The sequence below is a fragment of the Salvelinus fontinalis genome, chromosome 36 (assembly GCF_029448725.1).
Source record: "Salvelinus fontinalis isolate EN_2023a chromosome 36, ASM2944872v1, whole genome shotgun sequence".
In the NCBI taxonomy this organism is placed as follows: Eukaryota; Metazoa; Chordata; class Actinopteri; order Salmoniformes; family Salmonidae; genus Salvelinus; species Salvelinus fontinalis.
The window spans coordinates 7291651-7313484 of NC_074700.1; the positions used below are offsets into that span (position 1 = coordinate 7291651).

Consider the following 21834-nt stretch of genomic DNA (forward strand, 5'->3'; position numbering starts at 1 on the left):
GTGGCGAGAATCTGTTTCCTCACCACGCGCTCTCACCACTGGTGTCCCCCAGGGCTCTGTTCTAGGCCCTCTCCTATTCTCGCTATACACCAAGTCACTTGGCTCTGTCATAACCTCACATGGTCTCTCCTATCATTGCTATGCAGACGACACACAATTAATCTTCTCCTTTCCCCCTTCTGATGACCAGGTGGCGAATCGCATCTCTGCATGTCTGGCAGACATATCAGTGTGGATGACGGATCACCACCTCAAGCTGAACCTCGGCAAGACGGAGCTGCTCTTCCTCCCGGGGAAGGACTGCCCGTTCCATGATCCCGCCATCACGGTTGACAACTCCATTGTGTCCTCCTCCCAGAGCGCTAAGAACCTTGGCGTGATCCTGGACAACACCCTGTCGTTCTCAACTAACATCAAGGCGGTGGCCCGTTCCTGTAGGTTCATGCTCTACAACATCCGCAGAGTACGACCCTGCCTCACACAGGAAGCGGCGCAGGTCCTAATCCAGGCACTTGTCATCTCCCGTCTGGATTACTGCAACTCGCTGTTGGCTGGGCTCCCTGACTGTGCCATTAAACCCCTACAACTCATCCAGAACGCCGCAGCCCGTCTGGTGTTCAACCTTCCCAAGTTCTCTCACGTCACCCCGCTCCTCCGCTCTCTCCACTGGCTTCCAGTTGAAGCTCGCATCCGCTACAAGACCATGGTGCTTGCCTACGGAGCTGTGAGGGGAACGGCACCTCAGTACCTTCAGGCTCTGATCAGGCCCTACACCCAAACAAGGGCACTGCGTTCATCCACCTCTGGCCTGCTCGCCTCCCTACCACTGAGGAAGTACAGTTCCCGCTCAGCCCAGTCAAAACTGTTCGCTGCTCTGGCACCCCAATGGTGGAACAAACTCCCTCAGGACAGCGGAGTCAATCACCACCTTCCGGAGACACCTGAAACCCCACCTCTTTAAGGAATACCTAGGATAGGATAAAGCAGTCCTTCTGACCCCCCCCCCCCCCCTTAAAAGATTTAGATGCACTATTGTAAAGTGGCTGTTCCACTGGATGTCATAAGGTGAATGCACCAATTTGTAAGTCGCTCTGGATAAGAGCGTCTGCTAAATGACTTAAATGTAAATGTAAATTGGAACACAGGAGTGATGGTTGCTGATAGTGGGACTCTGTACGCCTATGTAGATATTCCATAAATAAATCAGCCGTTTCCAGCTACAATAGTCATTTACAACATTAACAATGTCTACACTGTATTTCTGACCAATTTAATGTTATTGTAATGGCCAAAAAATGTGCTTTTCTTTCAAATACAAGGACATTTCTAAGTGACCCTAAACTTTTGAACGGTAGTGTATCTGTTTCAGAACAGTATGTGTACAAATAAACTGAAAAATGGTGACGTAGGTCGTCCAGCTTTAAACACGTTCATATAAAAAGTACTGTACATGTTTCCAAAGATCATCACACACCCAAACACACCTTGGTGTGGAGTTTTCATAGAAAGCATTTTGCCTGTCTAGTGGGAGTTAGCCTGTGTGTACACAAACGTATCTAGCAACTCATAAACAAAACACTTGAGAGGGAAGGTTGATGAACGGACTGCTAAAATAAACAGTTTGTGCAGTATGATGAGGACGCTTCAAACTGTTACTGTAGCGTACAACTAGGGCTGTCAGCCGGTGATTGTCAAACAAACAACTGCCGATCTCACGGTAATTGACCGTTAATTAACATAAACACATTTAGCATCTCCTGGCGTCCACACATAGCCTACAAGCCACTGATGCAGACCTTTGGAGCATCTACATTTTAAAAGGTCTAATAAATCCATGTAATATAGCCTACACCAACACAATAAATCCATTACTTATTTTAGACAGATCTAAAGAAACATGATATGAAAAAAAATGTAGTCTATTTCAGAACAGAATAGCATACTCTGAGTTGTCCTTATGTTGGGCCCTGAAATGGCTAAGCCATATGGCAGTGGGTTACACTAGTTTATTTATCAAACAAGATTTGCTTAGAATTCTGTGGCATTACTTTATATTATGAAGAATGCAATCGAACTTAGCTGAATAAAACAGAAAGGATATTTTCTCAATGCATCTTTTCTGTGTTGGGCCATACCTTTATATTTTTAATACATTCTAAGGCTGCATGATGCAACTCTAATGATGATTTGCACAGGCTGTACACACTTCATCAGTCTCTCATTCACAATTTGACAAGCACTTGATAACGCCTCGAATTTCCTGGCTGCATGCCCTTTGTGTGGCCGTAATGCCCCCTAAAAAAATCCATGCCTTTTGCGGCCAGTGGCCTTCGTGCCCTTGGGCTGAATATAACCATTCTAATTCCCTTCTCTCGGCTGTGTGCCGAAGCACCTCTCACTCACATGGTGCTCAGTCACGTGATCGGGTCTTTCTCACAAGCTGAAGACAGACACATTGGTGATGCAAATTGCGCACATACTTTTCCTATTCCAAGGCACATATTGAAGATATTGAAAGAACTGTCTACATTTACTTTTTGTCAGCCAACAAGCTGAGTAGGTCTAATGAACAGCAAAAGCACATGTCAATCTACTATCCACCATAGTACACAAGTTGACCTATTCTATTCTGTGTGAGAAATAAATATTCCAAACATAGTCTGGGACAGTTGTGGGATGTGATAGATCCCAGATTATTACAACCACTAGCGTCAAAAAACCTGTTTTAAGCAATGAGCCTGACGCAACAGATGAGAACATTTAGCTTAAAATGTTGATAAACTATTAGGCAATTTCTTCACATTATAAACGCAGAAATGCGCACACCGCTGTAAGCTTTAAGTGCAAATGTTCCATTAGCAGGAAAACACCATTCTCAAAAGTGACCACAAATGTGATTATGCATGTAATGATTTTATTATAAAGGTGCATTTGTAAGGTGAAAATGATCTTCCCAAACTTGAAACTCCCCCGCTGCATATGTAATGCCAGTTAGGCTTTACACCTGTTGTAAAGCAGATTAATGTGCTTAATTTTAAGAAGTTATTTGGCCACTTTAGTTGTGATACAAACCTTATCAAAACATATAGGCTAGGCTACATGAGGTGTGCGACTATGATTTGAAAAAGTCTCCCCAAAAAAGAATGCGCTGTTTGCCTTAAGCTGGGCATAATTCACAAGTGATAATATATCATTCACAAGTGATAGGCTAATATTGTCACCCATCACACCAATATTGATTTAATCTTGTCTTTACATATACTAAATAATACATGTGTGAAATTTGCTTTGATTTAGAATGGACCATTATCATGCACCTGTCTTGAAACAGGGGCAAACAGGGGCATACGTCATCTATGCACTTCAATAGCGAATGGAGGACGCTTTTCACACGGTTCATTTTCATGCCAGACAGGTAGGATATACTCCTCTTGTAAAGATAAACAATGTGCTTAAAATAATAAAGTTGAGAAATAAATATAGTAGGCCTAGCCTATAGAAAGCTGATAGGATCCTCCTCTTTTTAATAGAAGCCATCACTCTGTTTTCTCGTGCAATTGCATAGCCTATAGAATTGTTGCGCAACATTAGCTCATGGGCTCTCATGAAGTGTTTGATTAGATTTTCAATTACATTTGCATTGATGTCAGAGTGATTAGAGGGACAATAGAGTGCTGAGTACCTAGCAAGTTTAGTAGGCTACTAATGACCTTCAGCAGCGTCAGAGCTTGGAGAAGCCTAATTACTGTGACTAAATAGTCACGTGGAATTTGACTGCCGTCATGACTCATGACCGCCGGTGTGGGGGTAATACGGTCACCCTAACAGCCCTACGTAAAACCAGCTGTCAGTTTGAAACATGGCTGTTGGATGATACACAGTGGCCACCAGATAAAAGAGACAAAGTATAAATGTAGAAATGTTCAGGTTACTTTTCTCAAGTCAACCAGCCAGTGATGATGACGAACGGAGAGAAAGAAAGAGCGAGAGGAGACAATGACAAACAGAAAAGGTAAGGACAACAGAAAAAGAAGAGAATGTGAGTAGATAGAGAGAACATGAACGAAAGAAAGATAAAGCGACCAGAAATATGATGGGATACGGGAGAAATACAAAGGCATCTACAGAGAGAGAGAGAGGAGACACCCCCTTGCCCCTACCAACTCACTCGGAGGGCCCTCCGTTGTCACGTGTTGCTGATGAAACTTTGAGGGTTACTTCCAGAGTGGCGATGGAATCAATAAACCCATCAACTTCGGAACACACTCGTGACTTGAATGATGCAATTCATGTTCCACTTTTAAATAATAAAACTAGCAATTCAGATGAACAATCCCCTGTTGTTTAACAAGATATAAACCTCAGTAACAGTTAAACATTTAATTTTGGAGGTATTTAAGTCTCAAAATCAGGAAAACATGCATGTGGAACATAATTAGGCACACCTCTCCATTCTTTTCTATGAAATTGCACAAACTCCAAACATATCGCAGTGTGTGTCGAGATAGCACTTCGCTCTGAAGCCGGCAGCTTTGCTGGCTCGTCCGAAGTTGCTATCTGAGGGTCTAATTAACCCCTACACCTTCAATAAATGTCACTCCCTCAGCTTTGGGACACTTGTGCAAATGGCGGAGGTGCACGTGAATGCGTAAATGGAGGGCCGAGGGGAAAGGGGTGATTTGGGATTCAGCCAGAGAGATAGGGGAGGTCACCTCGTGAATGAGAGTGGCTAACATCTGCTGGTAGCTCCGTCCCCTGCTGAGGAAGAAGCGGTTGATTGGTCGTCCATCTCGGTCGGTCTGGACGGGCAGGTCAAAGGAGAGAAGGAGGCCGGCTGGAAAACACAAACATTATATCACATAAAACTTACATTTGCGGAAAACCTAGCTAACCTGGTCCTAGTCAAACAAATTCAAAATATTCATTTGAGAAATGTAACCTTTATTTTCATGAACAGTAGACTAAATGCATAGTAACTCATGCAGTCAAGAATTATTCATTTTGCATACCTTTTAACTGACTAGCCAATTCCTGATTTTTATTAATTTATCCTTATATTTCAATACAGGGGATGTCAACAATTTAGCAGACTTATTAAGGCCTTAAATAAAGTAATGTAAGAATTTTTTTAAGGACCTGCGGACTCCCTGTTATTGAATTTTTCTTATTGATGGTGTGTGTTGGTACCTACCTGCCAGGCCAGGTTTGAGACCAGGCTGTTTGCTCTTCTCATAGGTCTTCAGCATGAAGCCTGGGATCCCTGCCACTGTTTTCCCCTGGTCTGACCGGAGGCCCCCCCTTTTCAGGGCAGAGTGGTACACCCCACGGGGCATCTGGCTCATCTCCTGCCTCACCAGTGACGTCAGGAAGAGCTCAAATGCTGAACAGAGGGGGGTGGGGAGAGAAAGAGAAAGAAATTGGAAAAGAAAAGATAGTGGCATATTTGAATTCTGTTGTTGAAGTCTGCAATGGAACAAAATCGAAGTATCAAATGTGCAACGCATCCGGCACTCAGGAAGGCTAAATGAAACACTATTTGAAATAAAAACAAATACTATTTGAATTTGGGCAAACATACTGTATATAATGGATGCCATGATGGATGTCCCCAACCAGTATAAGACCAGAGAAGAGTATTCACAGTTTCACAAACAATGGGCGACTATGGTGTAAACACACAGTTTATTTTTACGAGGCAAAGAAGGAAAAGAATGGCCCGGGGAGTCTGGGAACAAAGCACGTCGACAAAAGGACATTGAGTGTCGGTTTACTTTTCAGAATTTCTCATCGTTTAATATAATTGACACGCTTCATTAAATTACATTGGAGCAGGAAACTGGAGTGGGGTAGAGTTTGGTCGAAAGAGGCTGTCGAGGGATTGGGGCAGAATTTCTGATTTATTCGAGTCAACTGCTCTGTGGTGCTGCGTTTCAGCATGTAGAGACAGTCCTCGGGGGGTATTGCTGAATAGTTTCACACAAAATAATTTAAACGCTGCATTAAATCGAATACACTATTAAATCAAGATCCGAAAACACTTAGTCCCATCCTCAAAGGTTGGCACGGTGCTCAGTACTGACTGTGATTCTAAAGAGCTGTAGTGAGAGAGAGAGAGAGAGAGAGAGCACGTGTGTGTGTTGTGAGTATATGTGTCTAACAGTACAGTAGTTATAAAAAGGACAGAAAAGGAAAGAACCAAGGTAGTTAGAGATGTGGGGTATATTAGATATGAGCAGCGTCTACCTGGCAGGACTGAGAGGGATGTGAGACCTAGGAGCTTCACATAGGATGGACCTGGAATGGACAAATCCTCTTCCTCCTCCTCCTCCTCTTTCTCCTTTACCTGTTCCTCCTCCACACTTTCAGGAAGTTTTGCGACCGGCCTGGCCTATCAGGAAGACAAACCAGCATACCAAAGACATGATTGGCTGACTGATTGCATTACACAACAATGATAAACAACCATTTGATTAATTATGAGTATAATGGATTAAAATCAGATTAAGATAACTTTTTGGGTCGATTGCACATAAGGTCCATACAAATTTTGACTTCCGCTTTCAACCCAACCCCGCCGATACATATACAGGTTTTTGGAGAGGTGCGGGGGGCTACCACACTGGGTGCCCGGGGAGCTGTTGCTGTGGCGGGTTAAGTGTCTTGCTCAAGGGCACAACAGCAGGCAATGTCATCTAGGACTCGAACAGGCAACCCTCCCGTTGCTGACCTGCCTCTCTTACCGCTAGGCTACCTGCCGCTCCAGGGATTAATTACTACTACATAACGTTGCTAGGTGGTTGTAGGAACATTGGGAGAGCGTTGCTATCCAGTGGGACTCTCACCTGCTCGGGGAGGTGAAGGAGCGTGTGCACTGCCTCTGAGAACTCTGACAGAGCCTTGTATCCACAACTGGCCACCTCAGGTTCCTGCAACACCCAAACCCATCAAAACAAAAACATGCAGAGATCTGGGATTTGGCTAGTCTGGGAAGCAGGCTGATTTCTCCACCAACCTTGTTGAGAGCGTAGCCCCAGAGAAAGCTGACCACCTGCTCTTTGAGTTTCTGAAGGAGAACAAGCCATAGTTAAAGGCGAAAGGGCCTCAAATCACATCGGAATGAAATGCTGCACAAAAACAAAAAACACTTGTTAAAATTGCCAGGTGTGTTATGCATAGTCAACAGATTTGGAGGACAGGTGGTGTACCTCGTACTCCTCTGTCTTGACAGTGAGCTGTGGCAGCAGAGCCAGGAGCTCTGCTATGGCCTTGACCACCAGAGGTCTAGAGTCACAGCTCAGCTTAGGGCCCAAGGCTGTCCATGTGGAACCCACATCCACCACCTGGAAAAACATCATCAATGTTTACGACCTGAAGACAACGTTATCTTAGGGGGTTTATTGAATGATGCTTATTGTAACAATCACATACCAAGACAGTATTCATATACAATATTCATATTCAATATTCAGACATCTTAGGACATTTAGTGGCAGTGCGTGTGTGTGTGTGTGTGTGTGTGTGCGTGCGTACGTGTGTGTGTGTCTGTGTGTGCGTCAGGGTTTCCATTAGGCAAATGCGGCGCCGGACAACGCGACGAGAATATCTTAAATTTACGAGCCATTTGAGAAATTTACCGGACAGATATGCTTTAGGGCGTTCACTCACGGTGTTCAGAATCTTAACAAAACATGCAACTCCTGTAATGAAGCAGGCAATAAAACGTCCTTTTCAAACAGTTGCCAAAATGCAATTCACAGGAAAAAAGGGGAAAATAAACACTTAATCAGCACTTGCACTTGCCCCCCCCCCCCCCCCCCCTAACCCCACCAGCGAAACCCCCTTTCTAGCTCTGACAGCTACGTTGAGGAAAAATATACTTTCTATGCCTGTGATATATGGTTGTCCCACCTAGCTATCTTAAAGATGAAGGCACTAACTGAATGTCTCTGGATAAGAGCGTCTGCTAAATGACAAATGTCAAAAGCACACCTGATGCGAGCGATATATGACAGATCTCCATTCGAAAATTAGAAAGAGGGTGAAAGAAAGTTGATCTGAAAACCAATAGAACAGGTATGAAATGGCATATGAGGAAGTCTTTCATAGGCAGCTGTGTGGCAAAAGGCCTAGCTGATTATTGAGCTGCTGCTGTCAGTGAAAAGCATGTAAAGTGTGTGAAGAGAATGCGCCTTGAGTATAATTTCAAACAATGAGACAAGAAGAAGTGGGGTGTGTGGCGAAGATAGCCTGTAGGTGTGTCTCTCTCTCCAAAATGTATCTCTCTCTCCAAAAAGTATGTGCTCAACTCTCCAGAATCCACTCCGCTGTCTCCCACCAATTCTTGCGCATTCATTGTTCTATGTGAATTTATTGCCCTTTGACTGTTTTTATATATATATATATAAAAACAGTATATATATATATATAAAAACAGTATATATATACACTGCTCAAAAAAATAAAGGGAACACTTAAACAATACAATGTAACTCCAAGTCAATCACACTTCTGTGAAATCAAACTGTCCAATTAGGAAGCAACACTGATTGACAATAAATTTCACATGCTGTTGTGCAAATGGAATAGACAAAAGGTGGAAATTATAGGAAATTAGCAAGACACCCCCAAAAAAGGAGTGATTCTGCAGGTGGTGACCACAGACCACTTCTCAGTTCCTATGCTTCCTGGCTGATGTTTTGGTCACTTTTGAATGCTGGCGGTGCTCTCACTCTAGTGGTAGCATGAGACGGAGTCTACAACCCACACAAGTGGCTCAGGTAGTGCAGTTCATCCAGGATGGCACATCAATGCGAGCTGTGGCAAAAAGGTTTGCTGTGTCTGTCAGCGTAGAGTCCAGAGCATGGAGGCGCTACCAGGAGACAGGCCAGTACATCAGGAGACGTGGAGGAGGCCGTAGGAGGGCAACAACCCAGCAGCAGGACCGCTACCTCCGCCTTTGTGCAAGGAGGTGCACTGCCAGAGCCCTGCAAAATGACCTCCAGCAGGCCACAAATGCGCATGTGTCTGCTCAAACGGTCAGAAACAGACTCCATGAGGGTGGTATGAGGGCCCAACGTCCACAGGTGGGGGTTGTGCTTACAGCCCAGCACTGTGCAGGACGTTTGGCATTTGCCAGAGAACACCAAGATTGGCAAATTCGCCACTGGCGCCCTGTGCTCTTCACAGATGAAAGCAGGTTCACACTGAGCACATGAGCACATGTGACAGACGTGACAGAGTCTGGAGACGCCGTGGAGAATGTTCTGCTGCCTGCAACATCCTCCAGCATGACCGGTTTGGCGGTGGGTCAGTCATGGTGTGTGGTGGCATTTTTTTGTGGGGCCGCACAGCCCTCCATGTGCTCGCCAGAGGTAGCCTGACTGCCATTAGGTAACGAGATGAGATCCCCAGACCCCTTGTGAGACCATATGCTGACACATGCACATTTGTGGCCTGCTGGAGGTCATTTTGCAGGGCTCTGGCAGTGCACCTCCTTGCACAAAGGCGGAGGTGGCGGTCCTGCTGCTGGGTTGTTGCCCTCCTACGGCCTCCTCCACGTCTCCTGATGTACTGGCCTGTCTCCTGGTAGCGCCTCCATGCTCTGGACACTACGCTGACAGACACAGCAAACCTTTTTGCCACAGCTTGCATTGAAGTGCCATCCTGGATGAACTGCACTACCTGAGCCACTTGTGTGGGTTGTAGACTCCGTCTCATGCTACCACTAGAGTGAGAGCACCGCCAGCATTCAAAAGTGACCAAAACATCAGCCAGGAAGCATAGGAACTGAGAAGTGGTCTGTGGTCACCACCTGCAGAATCACTCCTTTTTTGGGGGGTGTCTTGCTAATTGCCTATAATTTCCACCTTTTGTCTATTCCATTTGCACAACAGCATGTGAAATTTATTGTCAATCAGTGTTGCTTCCTAAGTGGACAGTTTGATTTCACAGAAGTGTGATTGACTTGGAGTTACATTGTGTTGTTTAAGTGTTCCCTTTATTTTTTTGAGCAGTGTGTATATATATATATATATATATATATATATATATATATATATATATATATATCAATTCCTTATTACATCTGTCACCAGCAGTAAATGTACTGTTAATCCCCGTCATTTGGTTACATTAATTTATGTTAACGCATTTGTATTACTAATTAGGCCTACAGTTATTTTGCATTCTCATTCTCGGAGTGGAACTGTCATTTGCAGAGTTCACAACCTGCTACACTTGTGAGAAACAAGTTTGGTTTTTATTTTATAACTATCATTTACGAGTTGTCCATTTTTTCATTGTCTTTTGTTTGGAGTGCTCCATGTGAGCAATGAGCATGGGTTTGGTCTCTCTGTCTTGTTAATGATAAGGAAGCGCGACCGCCTGCCTGAGCACGCACACAACGAGCGTACCTGGCCTGCTGCGCGCAAATGAGTGCCCATTTGGGGATGTTTGCTTTCTGATTGTCTTAGTCACCACAACCACCACTAATAAATTACTGAGAAGCTCAGCTTAAGTCAACAAAGTCTGTTTTTTTTAACATCCATTGCGAATGATTGCCTAGGAGTTCCTCAAAGTAGGCCTATTTGGAAAATCTTTCCAACAATCTCCCCCTCGGTAATCACCAAGCCTCCACGTGAAAGAGCAAAATACCATAATCGAATCATCCCATATATCCAGTGGAAACTTCATAAAATAGCCTACCTTTCCCTTGTGCAAAAACAGCTGTTTGTCCCGAGCTCACTGGGGGAAACTCTGAGAGCCCAGAATAGGCTAGTTGATACAATGTTGCAAGTTCGCTAGCTACAGCTTTGGGCAGAGAATCCAGTGAGGATTTGATAGAATTTTGCACTTCACTAGCAAAAGTCAAGACAGATAAGGGAGGCAGACAGGCAAAGTAGAGAGATTAATGTGATTGAAGGAACCATCATTTTTAATCAGTAGGCTATATTTTCTACTGTTTTTATTTGTCGGCTTTATCTATTTTGAATTGGTTGACAATGAAAGTTATAGGCCAACGGCTGCATTGGTCATCTCGGAGTTCCATGCGCTCATTTATGATATTTCGCAGCCAATGATTCCGGTAATGTGTCCATATTGCAGAGGCTGGTGCTCTCGCATTAGTTGAATTTAAACTTTTATATTTAAATTATTTGAACTTCTCTAGGGTAGGGGGCAGCATTTTCACGTTTGGATGAAAAGCATACCCAAATTCAACTGCCAGCTACTCATCCCCAGAAGATAAGATATGCATATTGTTAGTAGATTTGGATAGAAAACACTCTGAAGTTTCTAAAACTGTTTGAACCATGTCTGTGAGTATAACAGAACTTATTTAGCAGGCGAAACCCCGAGGACAAACCATTCAGATTATTTTTTTTGAGGTCACTCTCTTTTCAATGGATTTTCATTGGGAATACAGATTTCTAATTTACCTTCTTGCAGTTCCTACCGCTTCCACTGGATGTCAACAGTCTTTAGAAATTAGTTGAGGGTTTTTCCTTTGTGTAATGAAGAAGTACGGCCATCTTGAATCAGGGTCACTTGTTGTGTCCTGTTTGATAGAGGCGCATGACCAGAAGGCTAGCTACAGTTTGTTTTAATCCTGTATTGAACATGAATCATCCCGTCTTCAATTTTATCGATAATTTACGTTAAAAAATACCTAAAGTTGTATTACAAAAGTAGTTTACATTTTTTGGCAAAGTTTACAGGTAACTTTAGAGATATTATGTCGTCACGTTTCACAAGTTGGAACCGGTGTTTTTCTGGATCAAACGCGCCAAATAAATGGACATTTTGGATATATATCGACGGAATTAATCGAACAAAAGGACCATTTGTGATGTTTATGGGACATATTGGAGTGCCAACAACAGAAGCTCGTCAAAGGTAAGGCATGAATTATATTTTTATTTCTGCGTTTTGTGTCGCGCCTGCAGGGTTGAAATATGCTTCTCTCTCTGTTTACTATGGTGCTATCCTCAGATAATAGCATTGTTTGCTTTCGCCGAAAAGCCTATTTGAATTCTGACATGTTGGCTGGATTCACAACCAGTGTAGCTTTAATTTGGTATCTTTCATGTGTGATTTAATGAAAGTTTGATTTTTATAGTAATTTATTTGAATATGGCGCTCTGCATTTTCTCTGGCCTTTGGCCAAGTGAGACAGTAGCGTCCCGCCTAAACTCAGATTTTTGGATATAAATATGAACTTTACCAAACAAAACATACATGTATTGTGTAACATGAAGTCCTATAAGTGTCATCTGATGAAGATCATCAAAGGTTAGTGATACATATTATCTCTATTTATGCTTTTTGTGACTCCTCTCTTTGGCTGGAAAAATGGCTGTGTTTTTCTGTGGCTATGTACTGACCTAACATAATCGTTTGGTGTGCTTTCGCCGTAAATCCTTTTTGAAATCAGACATGTTGGCTGGATTCACAACAAGTGTAGCTTTAATTTGGTGTCTTTCATGTGTGATTTCATGAAAGTTAGATTTTTATAGTAATTTATCTTGAATTTGGCGCTCTGCATTTTTACTGGCTTTTGGCAATATCCCAGAGAAGTTAACTAAGATTTGTATGATTTCCACATGACATTGATTTTGAGAAACAAAAACATTATTGAAATGAACCTGATCCACAAAAACACTTATATGAAAATACTAACAGACAGGCAGATTGGTAGAAATGGTAGGATAAATTGTATGCTTCTCCAAACTTGCAACTCACGCGCCACCTATGAAGTTATGAAATAATTGCCTCCATCTTTCTATGGTCTGATTTTCAAGAACGTGAAGACATGCCTCATAACATGAAGTAAAACATTCAGGTTTCAAACAATTAAGTGTCACGTTCCTGACCTTATTTCTTTTGTCTTGTATTTATTTAGTTGGTCAGGGCGTGAGTTGGGTGGGTTTGTCTATGTGTGATTTCCTATGTTGGGATTTTGTGTTCGGCCTGGTATGATTCTCAATCAGAGGCAGCTGTCAATCGTTGTCCCTGATTGAGAATCATACTAAGACAGCCGGGGTTTCACGTGTGTGTTCCTGTGTCTGTGTCTGTTGCACCACACGGGACTGTTTCGTTTGTTCGTTCGTTCGGCTAGTCTTTCCTGTTCGTGCGTTCTTTGTGTCTATATGTAAGTTCTCAAGTTCAGGTCTGTCTACGTCGTTTGTTGTTTTGTAGTTTGTGTAAGAGTTTTCGTGTTTCATCTTCCTTTAATAAATTCCATTATGTCTGCATACAACGCTGCGTTTTGGTCCGACCCTTACTCCTCCTCCGAGGAGGAGGCATTAGACAGCCGTTACATTAAGTATGTTTTCAAAATGCATACTGCCTCACGCTCACATTGTAAAGTGGTGGGTTGATAGCCTGCGTAACGTTGGTTTTTCTCCTGGTCAATTTGTCAGACCACTATTTTTTTTATTGCCGTTATAAAAAAATATCTGGCCAAAAGCCAGCAATTACCAGCTAACAGAAACCTGGGCGTGCACGTGTACTCTCACCTCGGTGCGGCAGAGCTCGTGTAGACCTTGCAGGGCCAAGGCAGCAGGGGTGGCCTGGTCTGGTCTGGAACACTGGGCCAGAGTGTGTGTGATGGCAGCCAGCATGTCCCCTCCGTGCTGGTAGGGCCTGGGACAGACGAGCCATTAAAACCTCTTTCTAGAAGTGAATTCAAAATCCACCCCTATCCCTTACCTCCAAGGCACTTTTGTAGCTCTGAATCTTTCGTAAGATTGAACAAGTGTATATCTAATATGGATCGAAGGGTGTAGGGTGCAGAAAAAGAGTGGAAGGGACGGTAGAGGGTGTAGGGCAGGGGTGGCCAACCTTCCTCCCGGAGAGCTACTGAGTGAGCAGGCTTTTGCGCCAGCCCCGCTCCAACACAATTTAATCAGCTAATCTAGGTCCCGATGAGCAGCTGGTCAGTTGAATCAGGTATGTTAGAGCAGGGACGGAGCAAAAGCCTGCACAGCCAGTAGCTCCCCAGGGGTAGAGTTGGACACACTTGGTATAGGGAAAGCGAGGGGCTTAGGAAGAACCCTGAGGGGACAGACCGTATAAGTCTCAGAGGAGTGTTGGAGCCCACCTCTCTCTGCAAATGTCTCTGACACAGGCAGCCCTGGCTAGAATCTGTTCCCACTGGGCCTCCTTCCCCAGGAGCACAGAGGACTTCTCGAACTGGGAGATCAGCCTCTGGAGGTCAGGGTACACACGGTCCTACAGCCCAGAGAGAAAGAGACACTTAATCCGAAACCAAGACCGCCAAAGTGTCAACTCCCGCCATCTGGGAAACAATGCATTGCAAAATAAACACCCTTCTGAAAGTGCAGTGTGGACAATCAGCTGGCATCATATATTGTATTGTTATTTGAATGTAAAAAAGTATTGTGTTTTGTTTGTGATCTGAAAAACAAGAAAGCGTAATACAACTTTATATTGAATAGATATACACTTCTATATATCTACACTATCGTTCAAAAGTTTAGGGTCACTTAGACCTTGTTTTGAAAGAAAAGCACATTTTTTGTCCATTAAAATAACATTAAATTGATCAGAAATACAGTGTTGACATTGTTAATGTTGTAAATGATTATTGTAGCTGTACAGAGGCCCATTATCAGCAACCATCACTCCTGTGCTCCAATAGCACGTAGTGTTAGCTAATCTAGGTGTCACGTTCCTGACCTTATTTCCTTTGTTTTGTCTTTATTTAGTTGGTCAGGACGTGAGCTGGGTGGGTATAGTCTATGTTCTAGGTTAGGTTTGTCTTATTGGCCTGATATGGTTCTCAATCAGAGGCAGGTGTTTTACGTTGTCTCTGATTGTGAACCATATTTAGGTTGCCTGTTTTCACTATTGGTTTGTGGGTGATTGTTCCTGTTCGTGCGTTCATGTGTTCTATGTTCACTTGTTCAGGACTGTAGCTTCGTTGGTTTTCGTCTGTTTATTGTGTTTGTTCGTATTGAAAAAGTATTCCAATAAATATGGAAACGTACCACGCTGCGCTTTGGTCCTCCTCTCGTTCCACCGACGAAAGTCATTACACCAGGTTTATAATTTTAAAGGCTAATTGATCATTAGAAAACCCTTTCGCAATTAACCCTTTTGCAATGAAAACTGTTGTTTGGATTAAAGAAGCAATAAAACCGGGCTTCTTTAGTCTAGTTGAGTATCTGGAGCATCAGCATTTGTGAGTTCGATAACAGGCTCAAAATGGCCAGAAACAAAGAACTTTCTTCTGAAACTCGTCAGTCTATTCTTGTTCTGAGACATGAAGGCGAGAAATTGCCAATGAAGTGAAGATCTCATACAACGCTGTGTACTACTTCCTTGACAGAACAGCGCAAACTTGCTCTAACCAGAATAGAAAGAGGAGTGGGAGGCCCCGGTGCACAACTGAGCAAGAGGACAAGTACATTAGAGTGTCTAGTTTGAGAAACAGACGCCTCACAAGTCCTCAACTGGCAGCTTCATTAAATAGTACCCGCAAAACACGTCTCAACGTCAACAGTGAAGAGGTGACTCAGGGATGCTGGCCTTCTAGGCAGAGCTCCTCTGTCCCGTGTCTGTATTCTTTTGTCCATCTTAATCTTTTATTTTTATTGGCCAGTCTGAGATATGGCTTTTCTTTGCAACTCTGCCTAGAAGGCCAGCATCTCGGAGTCGCCTCTTCACTGTTGACATTGAGACTGGTGTTTTGCGAGAACACTCCTGAGTGGCACAGTGGTCTAAGGCACAGCTTTGCAGTGCTAGCTATGCCACTAGAGATCCTGGTTCGAGTCCGGGCTCTGTCACAGCCGGCCGCAACCGGGAGACCCATGAGGCGGCGCACAATCAGCCCAGCGTCGTCCGGGTTAGGAGAGGGTTTGGCCGGCAGGGATGTTCCTGTCCCATCGCGCACTAGCGACTCCTGTGGCGGGCCGGGCGCAATGCACACTGACACGGTCGCCAGGTGTACGGTGCTTCTTCCGGGTTAAGCGGGCGTTGTGTCAAGAAGCAGTGCGGCTTGGCTGGGTTGTGTTTTGGAGGACACACGGCTCTCGACCTTCGCCTCTGCCGAGTCCATACGTGAGTTGCAGCTATGAGACAAGACTGTAACTACCAATTGGATACCACAAAATTGGGGAGAAAAAGGGGGTATACATTTTTTTTTTAACGATCCCACAACTAAAGAAGCCAGATGTGGAGGTCCTGGGCTGGCGTGGTTACATATTGTTTACGGTTGTGAGGCCGGTTGAACGTACTGCCAAATTCTCTAAAATGACGTTGGTGGACATTCCTTCAGTCAGAAAGCTAACTGCACGCTCCCTCAAAATGAGACAAAATTGCACATTTTAGAGTGGCCTTTTATTGTCACCTGGTGCACCTGTGTAATGATCATGCTGTTTAATCATATTCTTGATATGCCACACCTGTCAGGTGGATGGATTGTCTTGGCAAAGGAGAAATGCTCACTTACAGGGATGTAAAAAAAATTGTGCACCAGATTTGAGAGGAATAAGCTTTTGTGCGTATGGAAATTTCCTGGGATCTTTTATTTCAGCTCATAAAACACGGGACCAACTCTTTACATGTTGCGTTTATATTTTTGTTCAGTATATACAGTTAAAGTCGTAAGTTTACATACACTTAGGTTGGAGTCATTAAAACTTGTTTTTCAACTACTCCACAAATTTCTTGTTAACAAACTATAGGTTTTGGCAAGTCGGTTAGGACATCTACTTTATGCATGGCACAAGTCATTTTTCCAACAATTGTTTAGACAGATTATTTAACTTATAATTCACTGTATCACAATTCCAGTGGGACAAAAGTTTCTATACACTAAGTTGACTGCGCCTTTAAACAGCTTGGAAAATTACAGAAAATTATTTCATGGCTTTAGAAGCTTCTGATAGGCTAATTGACATAATTTGACATAATTTGAGTCAATTGGAGGTGTACCTGTGCATGTATTTCAAGGCCTACCTTCAAATTCAGTGCCTCTTTGCTTGACATCATGGGAAAGTCAAAAGAAATCAGCCAAGACCTTATTTATTTTTTATTTTTATTGTAGACCTCCACAAGTCTGGTTCATTCTTGGGAGCAATTTCCAAACACCTGAAGGTACCACGTACAAACAATAGCACGCAAGTATAAACACCATGGCACCACGCAGCCGCCATACCGCTCAGAAGGAGACGCGTTCTGTCTCCTAGAGATGAACGTACTTTGGTGCGAAAAGTGCAAATCAATGCCAGAACAACAGCAAAGGACCTTGTGAAGACGCTGGAGGAAACAGGTACAAAAGTATCTATATCCACAGTAAAACGAGTCGCTCAGAAAGGAAGAAGCCACCACTCCAAAACCGCCATTAAAAAGCCAGACTACGGTTTGCAACTGCAGATGGGGACAAAGATCGTACTTTTTGAAGAAATGTCCTCTGGTCTGATGAAACAAAAACAGAACTGTTTGGCCATAATGACCATCGTTATGTTTCGAGGAAAACGGGGGAGGCTTGCAAGCCGAAGAACACCATCCCAACTGTGAAGCACGGGGTGGCAGCATCATGTTGTGGGGGTGCTTTGCTGCAGGAGGGACTGGTGCACTTCACAAAATAGATGGCATCCCGAGGATGGAAAATTTTGTGGATATATTGAAGCAACATCTCAAGACAGTCAGGAAGTTAAAGCTTGGTCACAAATGGGTCTTCCAAATGGACAATGACCCCAAGCATACTTCCAAAGTTGTGGCAAAATGGCTTCAGGACAACAAAGTCAAGGTATTGGAGTGGCCATCACAAAGCCCTGACCTCAATCCTATAGAACATTTGTGGGCAGAACTGAAAAAGCGTGTGCGAGCAAGGAGGCCTAAAAACCTGACTCAGTTATACCAGCTCTGTCAGGAGGAATGGGCCAAAATTCACACAACTTATTGTGGGAAGCTTGTGGAAGGCTACCCAAAACGTTTGACCTAAGTTAAACAATTTAAAGGCAATGCTACCAAATACTAATTGAGTGTATGTAAACTTCTGACCCACTAGGAATGTGATGAAAGAAATAAAACTGAAATAAATCATTCTCTCTACTATTATTCTGACATTTCACATTCTTAAAATGAAGTAGTGATCCTAACTGACCTAAGACGGGGAATTTTTACTTGGATTAAATGTCAGGAATTGTTAAAAACCCGAGTTTAAATGTATTTGGCTAAGGTGTATGTAAACATCCGACTTCAACTGTGACACACACATAGATATGTACATACAGGCCCCTCGGAAAGTATTCAGACCCCTGACTTCTACCATATTTTGTTACGTTACAGCCTTATTCTAAAATTGATTTAAAAAAAAAATATTCCTCACTAATCTACACACAATATCCGATAATGACAAAGCAAAAACAGGTTTTTGAAAACCTTTGGCAGTGATTACAGCCTCGAGTCTTCTTGGGTATGACGCTACAAGCTTGGCACATCTGTATTTGGGGAGTTTCTCCCATTCTTCTCTGCCGATCCTCTCAGGCTCTGTCAGGTTGGATGGGGAGCGTCGCTGCACAGCTATTTTCTGGTCTCTCTAGAGATTTTTGCTCGGGTTCAAGTCTGGGGCTTGGCTGGACCACTCAAGGACATTCAGAGACTTGTCCAGAAGACACTCCTGCTTTGTCTTGACTGTGTGCTTAGGGTCGTTGTCCTGTTGGAAGGTGAACCTACGCCCCAGGTGTGTGCCTTTCCAAATCATGTCCAATCAATTGAATTTACCACAGGTGGACTTGTAGAAACATCAAGCATGATCAATGGAAAAGATGCACCTGAGCTCAATTTCAAATCTCATAGCAAAGGGTCTGAATACTTACGTAAATAAGGTATTTCTGGTTTTTGCTTTGCCATTATCGGGTCTTGTGTGTAAATTGATGAGGATTTTTTTTTTTTTTTTATGTAATCAATTTTTTGAATAAGGCTTTAATGTAACAAAATGTGGAAAAGGTCAATGGGTCTGAATACTTTCCGAATGCACTGTATGTATATATTCACATAAAAAAAAGTATGAATTAGACTATTGCTCTCCCATCACTAACCTGTTTCTCCCACAGAGCGGTCATGAGGCGCAGTGCCACGGCCCTCAGCTTGGGGGCGCTGCCCAGCATCTGGAGAGTGTGGAGCACCTGGGGAAGACACAACTGACAACCACACAACACAGGTCAGAGAGGGGAAGCCACACACACAGACACACGTCAATATAAAGTATGATGTTAAGTTTGAGCCAATACACTATTCAATGACACTCATGCATAAATTGGTACATAGGAACCTTTCTTGGAAGGCTTTGCGTTAAGTCTATCTTGACCATATTCAATGTGAGGCAATGAGATGCAAACTCTAAAACTGAGCACTCTCCTTTGATGTTGAGACTCCTACTACTAGTTATAGCAGCTAAAGGTATAGCATTTTTCCACTGTTTGGGGATATGACTCAGCCTTTCAAACAGGCCAGCCGTGTGCAGTGCAGTAAGTACCTTGTGGGTCCCAAAGTTTGGCAGCGAGTACAGCACAGCGTGGGACAAGTCTGGGTCACACTCCTTCCCCAGCTTAAACAACAGAACATGAAGAAGGGATGGGACCTGCAGAGAGAGAGAGCGAGGGAGGGAGAGAAAGACAGGGGGAGGGGTGAGAGAGAAAGAAGGATAGGGAGGGAGAGAGAGAAAGAGGGGGGTGGGAAAGAGAGAAAATGAGTGAGTGACAGACAGACAGACAGACAGGACAGGACAGACGGGGGCACACACTAGTTGAAGCATGTTTACTTGAAGCACTTTTCTTCTTGTATAGGGGAGAGTGGGAGTAAAGGGGGGGTAATATTCTACATTCTTGCCCGAGTTCTTCTCACCCACATCATTACAGGCCGCGCTAAGCTGCACACTGTCACAACCGATCCATCTCACCCGCCACCGCCACCCCCGCCGCCACACAGCGCAAGGAAGAGGCAAAGGAATCGTCGGGCTTTGAACTTTGAAAGTCGCGTTCCTGCGCTGGTGTTACCCCCCACTCCCTCCCCCGCTCTCAAGGAGCTCCTCATTCCTTAATTTCTCCCTTTCTTAATAACTTACTTCTGTCTCTCGCTTTTCACTCCCACTCTCTCGCCTTCCTTCTTTCCAACCCCCCACAGCTGACACACTGTTGTACAAAAGCAGAGTCTTGTCCCGGAGGCTTTTGCCATTCCAAGACACCTAAGTACGCTTCCTCTCTCTCCCACAAACCCTGACAAACATATAGAGCCTTGGGGGCAGAACAAACAGACAACCCCAGCCAAATTAGTGTCAGTTCTAGTGGAGGTATCATCATCATCATCCCAGGCCAAGACTAGAGAATATGGAAAGGGAACTGAGGGAAAATGAATCTGTTATTATAGAAAGCAATAAAGACAAATTAGGTAATGCACACACATCCAACATACAGCCAGCCCTCCATACAGTATAGTGAAGGGGTGCCAAACAGCAGGCCCATGGGCCAAATAGAAAACTGTGGCCAGATAGGTACACAGGCAAACATATGCTGCATTTGTTTGCTTGTTTTTGCTATGCAAGTAAGTGGAACAGCCTTGTGTTCTTGTGTTAAGTACATAAGGTATAGATGCAGTGCCTTCAACACATTACTGAGTACCACTCTCCATATTTTCAAGCATAGTGGTGGCTGCATCATGTTAGGGGTATGCTTGTCATCTTTAAGGACTGGGGAGTTTTTCTAGATAAAACATAAATTAAGCTAAGCCCATGCAAAATCCCAGAGATGAAGTTACCTTTCAGCAGGACAATAACCTAAAACACAAGGCCAAATCTACACTGGAGTTGTTTACCAAGAAGACAGTGAATTAATTTCACAGACCTTAAATAATTTTGAAAAAAAAAATATAAAAAAAATGGGCAAATGTTGCACAATCCAGGAGTGGCAAGCTCTTAAAGACATACCCAGAAATACTGACAGCTGTAATCATTGCCAAAGCTGCTTCTAACAAAGTATTGACTCAGGGATGTGAATACCTATACAAATATGATATTTTAGTATTTCAATTTCAATAAATTAGCAAGAAATTCTAAAAACATGTTTTCACTTTGTCATTATGGGGTATTATGTGTAGATGGGTGAGGTTTTACCTTTATTTCCCTTCATTTTGAATTCAGGTTGTAACACTACAAAACATGGAATAAGTAAACAGGTATGACTTCTTTCTGAAGGCACTGTAAGGCTTAATAACAACCTCCGGAATAGGAATGCTCAGTGGTTCCCTCCTAAAATCATATAGCCCCTCCTACCCCCAACAGGGCAAACTGTTCTAACTTCTGAACTGAGACGATGCGGGATTAACTCCCTGTGCCCCCCCAATAACAGGGACGTAGCCTCTGGCCCCTCCCCATGGATAGCAGGCCTCCCTCTCTTGGCCAATATCCATGATCTTATGGACACGATGGTGAGATCAGGAATGTCACTTACCAGTTAGCGCAAACATGGGATGCATTGGATTGATAGAATTCCGCGTCACTGTCAGTGTGCCTACCATTATTTACTTTCATCACCACTATACATGTTTCCATGTCTCCACCTAACTATGTTGGCCCCCTGGTTTGGGTTGAAATTGTGTGCAATTGGTTTCATCCAAAAACGTTAGCTTCAAAGGCCAGGGACTTAAGTTAAGTGCGCCGTGAAAGAGCTATTTTCAGTTCTTATAAAATCCAATTACATTTTGAGGGAATCCTCTGAAATGCCCCAATGGGCGCCCCAAACGGTCGTGTCAGAGCAGAGGTTAAAGCCACTACTCCATGCCTTGCTTCCTTCTTTCCTTCCTTCCTTCCGG

At 43.6% G+C, this 21834-nt stretch overlaps 1 protein-coding gene across 2 annotated transcripts in view; it reads right to left on the minus strand.

Annotated features, from left to right (window-relative positions):
• The window catches only part of focad (focadhesin), a 72950-nt gene that overhangs the window by 23928 nt on the left and 27188 nt on the right, over window positions 1-21834 (minus strand). For both annotated transcript variants that reach the window (XM_055900517.1, XM_055900516.1), the window contains exons 12-21: window positions 19505-19609; window positions 19068-19169; window positions 14099-14229; window positions 13515-13641; window positions 7206-7340; window positions 7013-7063; window positions 6843-6926; window positions 6244-6388; window positions 5192-5380; window positions 4713-4834 (exon numbers count right to left, since the gene is read on the minus strand). In XM_055900517.1, the coding sequence (XP_055756492.1) occupies window positions 4713-4834; window positions 5192-5380; window positions 6244-6388; window positions 6843-6926; window positions 7013-7063; window positions 7206-7340; window positions 13515-13641; window positions 14099-14229; window positions 19068-19169; window positions 19505-19609 (1191 nt within the window). The remainder of the gene's footprint in view (window positions 1-4712; window positions 4835-5191; window positions 5381-6243; window positions 6389-6842; window positions 6927-7012; window positions 7064-7205; window positions 7341-13514; window positions 13642-14098; window positions 14230-19067; window positions 19170-19504; window positions 19610-21834) is intronic.